This window comes from Coregonus clupeaformis, chromosome 24 (genome assembly GCF_020615455.1).
Source record: "Coregonus clupeaformis isolate EN_2021a chromosome 24, ASM2061545v1, whole genome shotgun sequence".
Lineage (NCBI taxonomy): Eukaryota > Metazoa > Chordata > Actinopteri > Salmoniformes > Salmonidae > Coregonus > Coregonus clupeaformis.
The window spans coordinates 47,010,489-47,026,888 of NC_059215.1; the positions used below are offsets into that span (position 1 = coordinate 47,010,489).

The following is a 16,400-nucleotide window of genomic DNA, read 5'->3' on the forward strand; positions in this document are numbered from 1 at the left end:
CTCCTGTCTTCTATAATATCTATGGCAACGGCACCCTGCAATGCACCCTGGACTAAAGAGGCAGACAGACAGGAAGAATGTGCTAGACCCTCCGTTAAATTACACATTTCTCGAGGTAGGAATATCGCAAAAATATGAACAATGGCTCAATCGAGAGAAGACATCCTCCCGAGTTACGACATCGGCCAGTATTGAAATCTGATGTATGATAGACGTTTTCGCAATCTAAAAGTCGTATTCCTATTAAACTTCCAGTGTAGTGAGAGCGACTTTATCACGGCTCATACCGGATGGATTTCTGCCTGCATGAACGCCAATAACTCAGATACACATGAAAACATAAAAATGACCCAGGGAATCGATAGAACATCACTCAGAGATGCACAAAAACAATATAACATTCAAAATGGGTAAAGCCTTTCTTTTATGTAACCTCCTGTCTTATGTAACCATGCCAAACGTAACATATCATACTCATTTGAGTGTTTTCCAGATATACGTTTACTATGTTACGTCCGGTCTATGAGACCAGGCTGTGTCCTGTACTAAGTTCACTTCTACCCCGTGTATATGAAACTGTGACAGGAACACCACAGCAGGCACATATAGGATATTTTAACTCAACACACTATAGGTGGAACGCCATGAGTTTGGCAAGGGAGACTATGCGCCCCCAGAGTGCGAATTACGGGGGGAACCTGAATGAAACGTGAGCTCTTCTAAATGCAACAAAAGTCAAACATTTTTTTTGGGGGGGGGGGGTCCGAGACGTTACGCCGACAAGATGCATCAATCTCACCAGAGAAAGCATCCGAGCGAGCGAAACAGCGCAACCTTAACCTAAATATCCACTGTTTAGCTCTCTCGGATGCTTTCTCTGGTGAGATTGATGCATCTTGCTGTCTGCGTGCGTCTCTCTCTCTCTCTCTCTCTCTCTATTCCTCTCTCTCGCTCTCTCTCTCGCTCTCTCTCTCGCTCTCTCTTCCTCTCCCTCTCTCTCTTTCTTCCTCTCTCTCTCTCTCTGTCTCTCTGTCTCTCTCTCTCCCCCGCTCTCTCTCTCTCTCTCTCTCTCTCTCTCTCTCTCTCTCTCTCTCTCTCTCTCTCTCTCTCTGTTTCTCTCTCTCTCTCCCCCGCTCTCTCTCTCTCTCTCTCTCTCTCTCTCTCTCTCTCTCTCTCTCTCTCTCTCTCTCTCTCTCTCTCTCTCTCTCTTTCTCTCTCTCTGTCTCTCTCTCTGTCTGTCTGTCTCTCTCTCTCTCTCTCTCTCTCTCTCTGTCTCTGTCTCTCTGTGTGTCTGTCTCTCTGTCTCTCTGTGTCTGTCTCTCTCTCTCTCTCTCTGTCTCTCTGTCTCTCTGTGTGTCTGTCTGTGATGATAGATCGATGGGAACAAGCGTAACACACGCAAACGTCACAGCCAAACAGAAATTCAATCCTTTCTGTTAATGAATTACTCTCTTTGTTTAGTGCATCAAAGGGAAAACATCTGTTTTTTAACTCACCACTAGATGAATAGAGAAGTTAAGCTCACAATTCATAACATCGATGACACCACATTGTATCAGCCTTGGCTTCTGAAGTGTCATGGTCTGCATCCCAAATGGCACCCAGGTTAAGTGTACATTTTCAGGTCTAAATGTTATTGTGTGTGACATACTAGAAGGAAAGGAAAGGAGGGGAGTATTCTGAGAATTCCCCTAATATACATTTAAATTTACATTTTACGTAATTTAGCCAGCCACCTCCTTAGTCACTGTGCTCCACTGCAGCATATAAACATGTAAACATTCCATATGCGTTCATGTTTCAGATAAATGTGTTGAATGTATTTTTTACCAGCAGATTTGTCTCTCCATTTGTCTCCATTTGTCTCTCCATTTGTCTCTCAATTTCTCTCAATTTGTCTCTCCATTTCTCTCCATTTGTCTCTCCATGTTTCTCAATTTGTCTCTCCATTTGTCTCTCCATTTGTCTCCATTTGTCTCTCAATTTGTCTCCATTTGTCTCTCAATTTCTCTCCATTTGTCTCTCCATTTGTCTCTCCATTTGCCTCTCCATTTGTCTCTCAATTTCTCTCCATTTGTCTCTCAATTTCTCACCATTTCTCTCCATTGTCTCTCTATGTCTCTCAATTTGTCTCTCAATTTCTCTCCATTTGTCTCTCAATTTGTCTCTCCATTTCTCTCAATTTGTCTCTCAATTTGTCTCTCCATTTCTCTCAATTTGTCTCCATTTGTCTCTCCATTTGTCTCTCCATTTGTCTCTCCATTTGTCTCTCAATTTCTCTCCATTTGTCTCCATTTCTCTCTCCATGTCTCTCCATTTGTCTCTCCATTTGTCTCTCCATTTGTCTCTCTATTTCTCTCCATTTGTGTCTCAATTTGTCTCTCAATTTCTCTCCATTTGTCTCTCCATTTGTCTCTCAATTTGTCTCTCCATTTGTCTCTCCATTTGTCTCTCAATTTCTCTCAATTTGTCTCTCCATTTCTCTCCATTTGTCTCCATTTCTCTCTCCATGTCTCTCCATTTGTCTCCATTTGTCTCTCAATTTGTCTCTCAATTTCTCTCCATTTGTCTCACCATTTCTCTCCATTTGTCTCTCCATTGTCTCTCCATGTCTCTCCATTTGTCTCTCAATTTGTCTCTCCATTTCTCTCAATTTGTCTCCATTTGTCTCTCAATTTGTCTCTCCATTTCTCTCAATTTGTCTCCATTTGTCTCTCAATTTCTCTCTCCATTTGTCTCTCCATTTCTCTCTCCATTTCTCTCTCCATTTCTCTCTCCATTTGTCTCTCAATTTCTCTCCATTTGTCTCCATTTCTCTCTCCATGTCTCTCCATTTGTCTCTCCATTTGTCTCTCCATTTGTCTCCATTTGTCTCTCCATTTGTCTCTCCATTTGTCTCTCCATTTGTCTCTCCATTTCTCTCCATTTGTGTCTCAATTTGTCTCTCCATTTCTCTCCATTTGTCTCTCCATTTGTCTCTCCATTTGTCTCTCCATTTGTCTCTCAATTTGTCTCTCCATTTGTCTCTCAATTTGTCTCAATTTGTCTCTCCATTTGTCTCTCCATTTCTCTCCATTTGTCTCCATTTCTCTCTCCATGTCTCTCCATTTGTCTCTCCATTTGTCTCTCCATTTGTCTCTCCATTTGTCTCTCAATTTGTCTCTCAATTTCTCTCAATTTGTCTCTCCACTTGTCTCTCCATTTGTCTCCAATTCTCTCTCCATGTCTCTCCATTTGTCTCCATTTCTCTCCATTTGTCTCTCCATTTGTCTCTCCATTTGTCTCTCCATTTGTCTCTCCATTTCTCTCCATTTGTCTCCATTTCTCTCTCCATGTCTCTCCATTTGTCTTCATTTGTCTCTCAATTTGTCTCCATTTGTCTCTCCATTTGTCTCTCCATTTGTCTCTCCATTTGTCTCTCCATTTGTCTCTCCATTTCTTTCCATTTTGTCTTCTCCCGTCTTTGAGAATTCCCCTAAAAATGTCCCCTTTTCATGTTTCTCTGAAAAGTAAATGTTTTTTTAAATGTATTTTAACCTCTTCTTTCTCCAGCTCTTCCATGTGGCCTATGTCCTGATCAAGTTTGCCAACTCTCCTCGACCAGACCTGTGGGTTCTAGAACGCTCCCTCGACTTCGGAGAGACCTACCAGCCGTGGCAGTTTTTCGCCTGTGAGTAGTGCTAGGAATTGCCAAGGACATCACGAAACAATATTATCACGATACTTAGGTGCCGATGTGTACTGCAATTCTCATGATTCCGTATGCATTGTGATTCAATACTCTGATTTTATTGTGTTTTGATGTTGCAAACATATTGCTCACTGTATGTCTGCTGCAGAGAGGCTATAGAGAGCCATTTGATAATGAGTTATGATCAATAATGGAAATAAAAGTGCTGAGAACATGTTGGCTCACTATTTAAAAAGATGTAGAACAAGCTATAGGATTAAAAATACCTGTGTTTTGGTGCCAGTACAGCCAACTAGCGTTAGCTAACGCTACCTAGAAAAAAAGTTAGTGTTTTATTGTTTTTTTTACAAATCGGAGTCAAAGTATCGATATAATATCGTCCAAAAATAATATTGCGATATGTAACAGTATTGATTTCTCCCCCCCCCCATCACTACCTGTTCCTGTGAGTATAACTATTATACACATTTTACTTGCAGTTCCTGAACATTGAGAAGAGAAGGCTCAGGAATAGGATTAGGTTTGTGTGTTTGTGCATGTGTCTTGGGGTTTGGTAGTTGAATCCCTGAATTCGTTTTTTCCCCTTTTGTATTAAAGTTGTGTGTGTTTAGATCTTTGTAATTCGAAGGGTTATTCCAAGGTTCCGGGGTTTGGTTTGGAATAACCCTGAGGGCAGTGGATGGGGGCAGGGGGTGGGTGGGCTCTCACAGAGCTGCTTCCACTTGACTGGAGGCACCAGCTGTCAATCAATAGGTGGGAGATGGGAACATTCCGAGCATTGCTGCCAGCCCACCTCAGCGTCAGTACAGGCCCTGGCTAGATCTGACACAGCCTCGTTATTTTATTATTTTGAGGGAGAGACATAGACTACATCATCATGGTTCAGAAGAGGGTGGGTAAAGAGAGAAACGTGAAGGTAGGAGTGAGAGCAGCAGCAACCGTAGAAAAAAACGAATGTGTGCGTAAAATAACACATGTGCAGAACGTGATCCAGATTACATTTACATTTTAGATTTTAGTCATTTAGCAGACGCTCTTATCCAGAGCGACTTACAGTTAGTGAACACATATATATATATATTTTTTTTTATACTGGCCCCCCGTGGGAATCGAACCCACAACCCTGGCGTTGCAAACGCCATGCTCTACCAACTGAGCTACATCCCCTGCCGGCCATTCCCTCCCCTACCCTGGACCAATTGTGCGCCGCCCATGAGTCTCCCGGTCGCGGCCGGCTGCGACAGAGCCTGGATTTGAACCAGGATCTCTAGTGGCACAGTTAGCACTGCGATGCAGTGCCTTAGACCACTGCGCCACTCAGGAGTATCCTTAGCTTTAAGAAACATAGTGTAAGAGGAGCAACAGAGGAGAGAGGGGGAATCCTCATTGTCAGTAGATCATGGTCTAGGCTAGTCTTGACTATAATGCTAACTTTTACATTTACATCATTTAGCTGTATTATCAATGGTCTCCTAAAGAGGGCTAGTGTTGACTATAATGCTAACTATAACGCTACAAGCTAACATGCTATCACCATAACTTGGGCTCAGACTCTGAGGTGCAACCGACCCTTCACCCTCTGTATTATCAATGGTCTCCTAAAGAGGGCTAGTGTTGACTATAATGCTAACTATAACTCTGCAAGCTAACAAGCTATCACCATACCTTGGGCTCAGACTCTGAGGTGCAACCGACCCTTCGCCCTCTGTATTATCAATGGTCTCCTAAACAGGGCTAGTGATGACGATCAGGCTAACTATAACGCTACAAGCTAACATGCTATCACCATACCTTGGGCTCAGACTCTGAGGTGCAACCGACCCTAGTGATGACGATCAGGCTAACTATCAAGCTAGCGGTCCTGTATGGCTCAATTGGTAGAGCATGGCTCTTGCACCACCAGGGTTGTGGGTTGGATTCCAGAGGGGGAGGGGGAGGGAGGGAGGGGGGAGGGAGGGAGAGGGGGAGGGAGGGGGGAGGGAGGGAGGGAGGGAGAGGGGGGAGGGAGGGAGGGAGGGAGGGAGGGAGGGAGGGAGGGAGAGAGGGAGGGAGGGAGGGAGGGAGAGAGGGAGAGAGAGAGACTTTAGCCCTGGGGTTTTTAACAGCCTGAATTCCCACACCTGCTCTCTCGCCTATAGACGCACACTATAATGACATTTATAATCAGTGTAGTGAATTACATGGACTGTAGTTCAGCAAATAATGTCATTATATTTTGCTGTAGCTTGGTGGGAGTTCAACTAAATCCATATCTTGTTTGCATTCGTTTTTTGCCATATAGCTAACTACAGCAACTATACACTACTTTCTTTGCAAAAAGAGAAACAAATATTGGTAAAGTAGGCAAGAATGTCCTTTCTGTTTGGACCGTCTGCCTGATTCTCACTTCAAACTGTTTTTGTGTGTAATAGAGGCTAAATTACACAGTGAACTGTTCTTGCAATTTGTAGTCTATAACATCTCAGATTTTAGACGTGATAATTTTTCACCAAGTAGTTTAGATGTAGTGAACTACATTTTCAAAGTAACTTTAGTTAAGTGAACTTAACTAAAACTATACAAACAAAAATATAAGTGCAACATGCGACAATTTCATAGATTTTACTGAGTTAGTTGTTGGTCACAGATACCTTTAAAAAAAAAACATTGTGCCGTGGATCAGAAAACCAGTCAATATCTGGTGTGACCACCATTTGCCTCATGCAGCGCGACACATCTCCTTCGCATAGAGTTCATCAGGCTGTTGATTGTGGCCTGTGGAATGTTGTCCCACTCCTCTTCAATGGCTGTACGAAGTTGCTGGATATTGGCGGGAACTGGAAAAATGCTGTCGTACACGTCGATCCAGAGCATCCCAAACATGCTCAGTGGGTGACATGTCTGGTGAGTATGCAGGCAAGAACTGGGACATTTTCAGCTTCCAGGAATTGTGTACAGATCCTTGCGACTTGGGGTCATGCTGCAACATGAGGTGATGGCGGCGGATGAATGGCACGACAATGGGCCTCAGGATCTCGTCACGGTATCTTTGTGCATTCAAATTGCCATCGATAAAATGCAATTGTGTTCATTGCCGTAGCTTATGCCTGCTCATACCATAACCCCACCGCCACCACGGGACAGTCTGTTCACAAAGTTGACATCAGCAAACCGCTTGCCCACACGATGCCAAACACGTGGTCTGCGGTTGTGAGGCCGGTTGGACGTACTACCAAATTCTCTAAAACGACGTTGGAGGCGGCTTATGGTAGAGAAATGAACATTCAGTTCTCTGGCAACAGCTCTGGTGGACATTTCTGCAGACAGCATGCCAATTGCACACTCCCTCAAAACTTGAGACATCTGTGGCATTGTGTTGCATGACGAAACCGCACCTTTTTTTAGAGTGGCCTTTTATTGTTCCCAGCAGAATGTGCACCTGTGTAATGATTATGCTGTTGAATTAGCTTCTTGATATGTCACACCTGTCAAGTGGATGGATTATCTTGGCAAAGGAGAAATGCTCACTAACAGGGATGTAAACAAATTTGTGCACCAAATTTGAGAGAAATAAAAATAATAATAATAATAATTTTTGTACGTATTAATAATGTGAGGGATCTTTTACTTCAGCTCATGAAACATCGGACCAACACTTTACATGTTGCGTTTTTATATTTTTGTTCAGTGTATATTTTTCTTAAGGGTAGCTTTAGTGTAGCTTAACTTCTTCCAATGTGAAGTATTTGGTAGCTTGGTAGACTATATTTTCAGAGTAGCTTCCCGGACACTGTTACTAATCAACACACATCTCAGCTCATATCCAACACAGATTCTTACCATTCTTCTCTAACTGATTATTATTGTGTTTATTTATATGTGTAAAGAACTGGTGTGGATTTATGTGTTTGTGTATTTATGCAGTACCAGTCAAAAGTTTGGACACACCTACTCATTCCAGGGTTTTCTTTATTTTGACTATTTTCTACATTGTAGAATAATAGTGAAGACATCAAAACTTTGAAATAACACATATGGAATCATGTAGTAACCAAAAAAGTGTTAAACAAATCAAAATATATTTTATGTTTTAGATTCTTCAAAGTAGCCACCCTTTGCCTTGATGACAGCTTTGCACACTCTTGGCATTCTCTCAACCAGCTTCATGAGGTAGTCACCTGGAATGCATTTCAATAAACGGGTGTGCCTTGTTAAAAGTTAATTTGTGGAATTTCTTCCCTTCTTAATGCGTTTGAGACAATCAGTTGTGTTGTAATGAATGAATGAGGAGGTGTGTCCAAACTTTTGACTGGTACTGTATGTGTTTGTATATTTATATGTGTTTGTGTATTTATATGTGTGTATGTGTGTTTTAACAGCTTCTAAGAGAGACTGCATTGAGCGCTTCGGACAGCGAAGCATCGAACGGATCAACTCTGACAACGACGTCATCTGTACCACTGAATACTCCCGCATCGTACCCCTGGAGAATGGAGAGGTACAGTGTGTGTGTGTGTGTGTGTGTGTGTGTGTGTGTGTGTGTATACCTACTTTATGTGTGAGTGTGACCTCCGTCCCTCTCTTCCTCTGTCTCTCCCAGGTGGTGGTGTCTCTAGTGAACGGGCGTCCCGGGGCTATGAACTTCTCCTACTCCCCAGTCCTGAGGGATTTCACCAAGGCCACCAACATCCGCCTCCGCTTCCTCAGAACCAACACCCTCCTGGGACACCTGATGGGCAAGGCCCTCCGCGACCCCACCGTCACACGCAGGGTGGGTACTGGGTTAGGGTACTGGGTACTGGGTTAGGGTTTAGGGTACTGGGTTAGGGTACTGGGTTAGGGTTTAGGGTACTGGGTTAGGGTTTAGGATACTGGGTTAGGGTTTAAGGTACTGGGTTAGGGTTTAGGGTACTGGGTTAGGGTTTAGGGTACTGGGTTAGGGTTTAAGGTACTGGGTTAGGGTACTGGGTAGTGGGTTAGGGTACTGGGTTAGGGTAGGGGGCCAGGAGGTAGAGAAGGGGTGAGAGGGTAGGGGGCCAGGAGGTAGAGAAGGGGTGAGAGGGTAGGGGGCCAGGAGGTAGAGAAGGGGTGAGAGGGTAGGGGGCCAGGAGGTAGAGAAGGGGTGAGAGGGTAGGGGGTAGGGGGTAGAGAAGGGGTGAGAGGGTAGGGGGCCAGGAGGTAGAGAAGGGGTGAGAGGGTAGGGGGCAGGGGCCAGGAGGTAGAGAAGGGGTGAGAGGGTAGGGGGCCAGGAGGTAGAGAATGGGTGAGAGGGTAGGGGGCCAGGAGGTAGAGAAGGGGTGAGAGGGTAGGGGGCCAGGAGGTAGAGAAGGGGTGAGAGGGTAGGGGGCCAGGAGGTAGAGAAGGGGTGAGAGGGTAGGGGGCCAGGAGGTAGAGAAGGGGTGAGAGGGTAGGGGGCCAGGAGGTAGAGAAGGGGTGAGAGGGTAGGGGGCCAGGAGGTAGAGAAGGGGTGAGAGGGTAGGGGGCCAGGAGGTAGAGAAGGGGTGAGAGGGTAGGGGGCCAGGAGGTAGAGAAGGGGTGAGAGGGTAGGGGGCCAGGAGGTAGAGAAGGGGTGAGAGGGTAGGGGCCAGGAGGTAGAGAAGGGGTGAGAGGGTAGGGGGCCAGGAGGTAGAGAAGGGGTGAGAGGGTAGGGGCCAGGAGGTAGAGAAGGTGTGAGAGGCGTCCTTGTCCCTTGTAGTGTCAGATGGGTTCTTTGTGTCAGTTGCCATGTCTAGATGGGTCTATTTGTTGTCTATTTTTTATTGTATGTACTTTGAGATTATTCTGTAATAAATTATTATTATTATTATTCATTAAAATAGGCAGATATATTGTGCAATCACTTGTCAATTTGATCTAACGTCTTCTTGCTGTGTCCGTCTCTCTGCAGTATTACTACAGTATCAAGGACATCAGTATCGGGGGACGGTGTGTGTGTAACGGACACGCTGAGGCCTGCGACCCACACAACCCCAACGACCCCTACAAGTAAGAAGGACAGTCTGACTATAATCTAATAGATGGTAGATTCTAGAATAGAGATTACTACACCTCAATAGATTCTAGAATAGAGATTACTACACCTCAATAGATTGTAGAATAGAGATTACTACACCTCAATAGATTCTAGAATAGAGATTACTACACCTCAATAGATTCTAGAATAGAGATTACTACACCTCAATAGATTCTAGAATAGAGATTACTACACCTCAATAGATTGTAGAATAGAGATTACTACACCTCAATAGATTCTAGAATAGAGATTACTACACCTCAATAGATTCTAGAATAGAGATTACTACACCTCAATAGATTCTGTAGAGATTACTACACCTCAATAGATTATGTAGAGATTACTACACCTCAATAGATTCTGTAGAGATTACTACACCTCAATAGATTCTAGAATAGAGATTACTACACCTCAATAGATTCTGTAGAGATTACTACACCTCAATAGATTATAGAATAGAGATTACTACACCTCAATAGATTCTGCATAGAATACTACACCTCAATAGATTCTGTATAGAATACTACACCTCAATAGATTCTGTAGAGATTACTACACCTCAATAGATTCTGTTAATTCATTTAAGACATGATGTCTACATTGGATTTCCCCTTGCCCTGAGACATGGCTGTCATAGGAGTATACTGCCATGATTCAATCCCAGATTTCTCCCTTACTTACTTTCACTGGTAATTTGATAATGTAGTCTTCTACACCACATCATATCCTGTCTGACTCTCCCATATGACTGAACCTGGATCTGGTAAAAGGCCGACATTTGGACGTTTTCAATTTTAAAAAAAGACTGTCACATGACTATAGAAATGGAAACATTGTGGTTTTGGAGACACAATGTAGGCCTAACAATAGCCTATGATTAAGGGGGACTACAGTCAATCTGTTACTGGGCTCTCGCCATCATTATAATTAGGATATTCACACGATGCCGTTGGGTGTTGCGCAATAGCCTACACACATTTGCGCACAGTGTACTAGGTGTCCAATCCGAAGCACAGGAACGTATGAAAACACTAACGCGTTACCTCGATGTTTTCTTACTAGAACCTGCTGTAAATAAAGCAGGAAATACCACTTTTTAATCACTCTGTCGTTCATTAGAAATTATTTACTGGGTCAACTGATGATGATAAACTATAGCCCTACGTACTGTGGTAAACTATAGCTCACCGAATGCACATCCAACATTTTACATTTAAGTCATTTAGCAGACGCTCTTATCCAGAGCGACTTACAGTTAGTGAGTGCATATACATTCCCCCCCCCCCCGTGGGAAACGAACCCACAACCCTGGCGTTGCAAGCGCCATGCTCTACCAACTGAGCTACACGGGCTGTACATAATTATTGAAGAACCACGTTAATGACGAATCAAGTTAATGTGACTCTTTAGGTTATCTTTGGCTATAAAATAAATATATTTTACAATGTCATAGGCCTACATCTTTTTGGTGATGTGAAGATTGTTTTTCTGAGAAAGGTTTGTCAGCAGCCGTTGAGCGCACCATCAGAATGATTGTCCTGCTGGTGATGGCCAATCAGGTTTCGATAGGCTTCTTATTGTTTTCAGATGATTGATTAGAATTAAGCTTCCAGAACATTCACACCTAATAATAATATGCCATTTAGCAGACGCTTTTATCCAAAGTGACTTACAGTCATGTGCGCATACATTTTTACGTATGGGTGGTCCCGGGGATCGAACCCACTACCTTGGCGTTACAAGCGCCGTGCTCTACCAACTGAGCTACAGAGGACCACCTAGCTAAACTGTTGAATCAGCACACAGTCTGGACACTTTAATTTTTTACATTTTTAGTCATTTTAGCAGACGTTCTTATCCAGATTATTTTATTTTTCATACTGGCCCCCCGTGGGAATCGATCCCCCACAACCCTGGCGTTGCAAGCGCCATGCTCTACCAACTGAGCTACACGGGGCCACTTTCCTACCTGTGCAGGTCAGTCACATTTCCGTCTCCCAATTTCATATCGAAAAAAAAATGCAGCCAATTGATACAGACTTTCCGAATGGTGCCGCTCAAGTATCCTAATAATACTCCTCCAATCTATGGAGAGATATTCAGTATGTTGCTGGAAACAGCATGATCGAGTCCCTCGAGGGAATCGGCCCCAGTAAGTTGCTGTGCAGAACACCTGATATCCTAAAAACTCCTCATATTTTATTTTATTTTATTTATTTCACCTTTATTTAACCAGGTAAGCCAGTTGAGAACAAGTTCTCATTTACAACTGCGACCTGAAAGTGAATGCGTAGCGCCTTGCTATTCAACGTGTGGTGTTAGAGTCTACTACTTTCAAGGAAATAATATTATCGTAGGCCTAGTTTTATTATATTGATAATTAGATTCTAGAGCAATTGGAAATCAAATGAATTATTAAACGGTTGAAATAACTTTTCTTTCGATTTCTTTGTTTCTTCATTTGAACTTTATTTTGACACAGGTTTATTTGTTATTAGTAGGTTTTAGGGGATGAGATTTTCCCAGTAATCCGTCCTGTTTTATTTATTCTGTCAACATTGTAGAAACTAGATGAGATATAGACCTAAGTATAGTAGCCGTTCTGCGCTCACTAAAATCACAACGTTTCCATTTCTATAGTCATGTTACAAAGGGTTTTTTAATTGAAACGACCAAATGTCGGCCTTTAACCATCCGGATATTTTAGACAATATTCTGCCCATATGAACACATTTATTCAGGGCATATGGCCTATGTGAACCAATTTCTCTATAGGCCTACGGTATATAAAATGTTCGGTCCATATGAATGAATGCAGCACATGCTTCCTGAGACTTGTTCAATCGCATGCAGTTCAGTTCTTTTTTTTTTTTTTTTTTTTTTTATAGACAAAGAGGAGATGATATCAAGGTGCGAAATAACATTAAACACGGGCTACTTAATCAAAAAAAATGTGAGCCTTCACAAGTTTTCCAGTGAGGCTGTAAAATATGACACGTTGAGGCGGTGCTTCCGTTACCTACCAGACCTCCTTGGGTACCTGCAGCCCTTATTTCAGTCTGTTGATTTACTGAAGCGGCGTCCCCAAATAGCACCTCATTCCCTACGTAGTGCACTACTTTTCACCAGAGCCCTATATGGGCATAGGGTGACATTTGGGACAGAGAACCATTTGTTTTTAGCTCTGTGTTGATTTAGTGAGTGTTTTTAACATCAGTGCCAGCTTGTGTGTAGCGTTGTACACAGACTGTTCAAAGGGACCTCTTAGAGCAACACGTGGCCAATAATGATGATCTGTGTTGTTCTTTATCAGAATGATGTTCCCCTCTAGCTGTGGGTTTAAGAGTCAGCTTCCTGTTCTGAACACAGGGGCGTTGATTAGTGGTAGGACTGCTGCAGCCGTTGCCAAATTATTCACGACAACAAATAATAACGGCTATTTGCAAAGTGCTCTGTGATTTGTCAAAACACATCTCTTAAAGTATACATGGAGAGGAGGATAAGGGGGGAGAAGGAGAGAGAGAGGGAAGAGAGAGGGAAGAGAGAGGGGAGAGAGAGGGGAGAGAGAAAGGGGAGAGAGAGAGAGGGGAGAGAGAGAGAGAGAGGAACGAGAGAGAGGAGCGAGAGAGAGGGGACTTTCGTTATAATTAAATTGTTTTATCATATCAAAGTAATTTGCTTATAAATCAACTTATGTTAAACTGTTCTGGCTAAAAGCCCCGCTTCCCTGCTTCAAACCAGTTGGCCTCCAATGACTCTGGGGTATCAGGTTACATATCCACAGCCATTGGATGCTCGGGAGTCCCACCTTAACGCTCATTCGCTGATCGGACTGTCCGTCAATTCGTGGCGAAACGGTACGTTACAGGTACACAATCTATACAACTCGATCACACCGACAGCGTTATTGCGCAACATGGTGTGCAGCATCGTCTGGACATGTGTGCAACAAAACTTCAACGTTCACATTCTGTTACAGTTTCTGTCAAGCCGTCGTCGATAAATCCAACGTATGCACCACACGGAACGCACTGCAACTGCCTCTGCAACGTAATGCTGCAAGGCAAACGCGGCGTTCCATTGGAAATGAATGTACTTCTGGTGTACCGAAATGCAATGACACAGTCGGTGTGATTGAGGCGTTACAACGCTGCAACGCTGGGAGTTTTACTGCAGCAAAAGGAAGTTCTATGACAAACACAACACAGATTGATTTAAATCGAATTTCATTTTAAAAACTCAGGGATAAAAAAAAAAAAAAAAAAAGTGATACGAAACCACTTTGTGTTCATCACAGAGACAAACTTTATATTACACGAAAGCTGAGATCGTGACAAATCAGCTGTTACGTTCACAGGGGATAGAGACAGCAATTAATGAGAGCAGTGCACCAGGAAATTTGTCAGATTTTCCCTGACCACTAATTATATATACAGTGGTAGAAAAAAGTATTTAGTCAGCCACCAATTGTGCAAGTTCTCCCACTTAAAAAGATGAGAGAGGCCTGTAATTTTCATCATAGGTACACGTCAATTATGACAGACAAATTGAGAATTTTTTTCTCCAGAAAATCACATTGTAGGATTTTTTATGAATTTATTTGCAAATTATGGTGGAAAATAAGTATTTGGTCACCTACAAACAAGCAAGATTTCTGGCTCTCACAGACCTGTAACTTCTTCTTTAAGAGGCTCCTCTGTCCTCCACTCGTTACCTGTATTAATGGCACCTGTTTGAACTTGTTATCAGTATAAAAGACACCTGTCCACAACCTCAAACAGTCACACTCCAAACTCCACTATGGCCAAGACCAAAGAGCTGTCAAAGGACACCAGAAACAAAATTGTAGACCTGCACCAGGCTGGGAAGACTGAATCTGCAATAGGTAAGCAGCTTGGTTTGAAGAAATCAACTGTGGGAGCAATTATTAGGAAATGGAAGACATACAAGACCACTGATAATCTCCCTCGATCTGGGGCTCCACGCAAGATCTCACCCCCGTGGGGTCAAAATGATCACAAGAACGGTGAGCAAAAATCCCAGAACCACATGGGGGGACCTAGTGAATGACCTGCAGAGAGCTGGGACCAAAGTAACAAAGCCTACCATCGGTAACACACTACGCCGCCATGAACTCAAATCCTGCAGTGCCAGATGTGTCCCCCTGCTTAAGCCAGTACATGTCCAGGCCCGTCTGAAGTTTGCTAGAGTGCATTTGGATGATCCAGAAGAGGATTGGGAGAATGTCATATGATCAGATGAAACCAAAATATAACTTTTTGGTAAAAACTCAACTCGTCGTGTTTGGAGGACAAAGAATGCTGAGTTGCATCCAAAGAACACCATACCTACTGTGAAGCATGGGGGTGGAAACATATCATGCTTTGGGGCTGTTTTTCTGCAAAGGGACCAGGACGACTGATCCGTGTAAAGGAAAGAATGAATGGGGCCATGTGTCGTGATATTTTGAGTGAAAACCTCCTTCCATCAGCAAGGGCATTGAAGATGAAACGTGGCTGGGTCTTTCAGCATGACAATGATCCCAAACACACCGCCCGGGCAACGAAGGAGTGGCTTCGTAAGAAGCATTTCAAGGTCCTGGAGTGGCCTAGCCAGTCTCCAGATCTCAACCCCATAGAAAATCTTTGGAGGGAGTTGAAAGTCCATGTTGCCCAGCGACAGCCCCAAAACATCACTGCTCTAGAGGAGATCTGCATGGAGGAATGGGCCAAAATACCAAAAAATAAATAATGTATGCACTCACTAACTGTAAGTCGCTCTGGATAAGAGCGTCTGCTAAATGACTAAAATGTAAAATGTAAGTCTGGTTCATCCTTGGGAGCAATTTCCAAATGCCTGAAGGTACCACGTTCATCTGTACAAATAATAGTACGCAAGTATAAACACCATCGGACCACGCAGCCATCATACCGCTCAGGAAGGAGACGCGTTCTGTTTCCTAGAGATGAACGTACTTTGGTGCAAAAAGTGAAAATCAATCCCAGATGAACAGCAAAGGACCTTGTGATGCTGGAGGAATACAGGTACAAAAGTATCTATATCCACAGTAAAACGAGTCCTATATCGACATAACCTGAAAGGCCGCTCAGCAAGGAAGAAGCCACTGCTCCAAAACCGCCATAAAAAAGCCAGACTACGGTTTGCAACTGCACATGGGGACAAAGATCGTCCTTTTTGGAGAAATGTCCTCTGGTCTGATGAAACAAAAATAGAAATGTTTGGCCATAATGACCATCGTTATGTTTGGAGGAAAAAGGAGGGACTTGCAAGCCGAAGAACACCATCCCAACCGTGAAGCACGGGGGTGGCAGCATCATGCTGTGGGGTTGCTTTGCTGCAGGAGGGACTTGTGCACTTCACAAAATAGATGGCATCACGAGGAAGGAAAATTATGTGAATATATTGAAGCAACATCTCAAGACATCAGTCAAGTTAATGCTTGGTCGCAAATGGGTCTTCAAAATGGACAATGACCCCAAGCATACTTCCAAAATTGTGGCAAAATGGCTTAAGGACAACAAAGTCAAGGTATTGGAGTGTCCATCACAAAGCCCTGACCTCAATCCTATAGAACATTTGTGGGCAGAACTGAAAAAGCGTGTGCGAGCAAGGAGGCCTACAAACCTGACTCAGTTACACCAGCTCTGTCAGGAGGAATGGGTCAAAATGCACCCAACTTATTGTGGGAAGTTTGTG

At 43.4% G+C, this 16,400-nt stretch overlaps 1 protein-coding gene across 1 annotated transcript in view; it reads left to right on the forward strand.

Annotated features, from left to right (window-relative positions):
- The window catches only part of LOC121538046 (laminin subunit alpha-5-like), a 224,751-nt gene that overhangs the window by 64,753 nt on the left and 143,598 nt on the right, over positions 1 to 16,400 (forward strand). The window contains exons 3-6 of the mRNA XM_045206924.1: positions 3,553 to 3,670; positions 8,050 to 8,168; positions 8,271 to 8,441; positions 9,558 to 9,655. Of these exons, the coding sequence (XP_045062859.1) occupies positions 3,553 to 3,670; positions 8,050 to 8,168; positions 8,271 to 8,441; positions 9,558 to 9,655 (506 nt within the window). The remainder of the gene's footprint in view (positions 1 to 3,552; positions 3,671 to 8,049; positions 8,169 to 8,270; positions 8,442 to 9,557; positions 9,656 to 16,400) is intronic.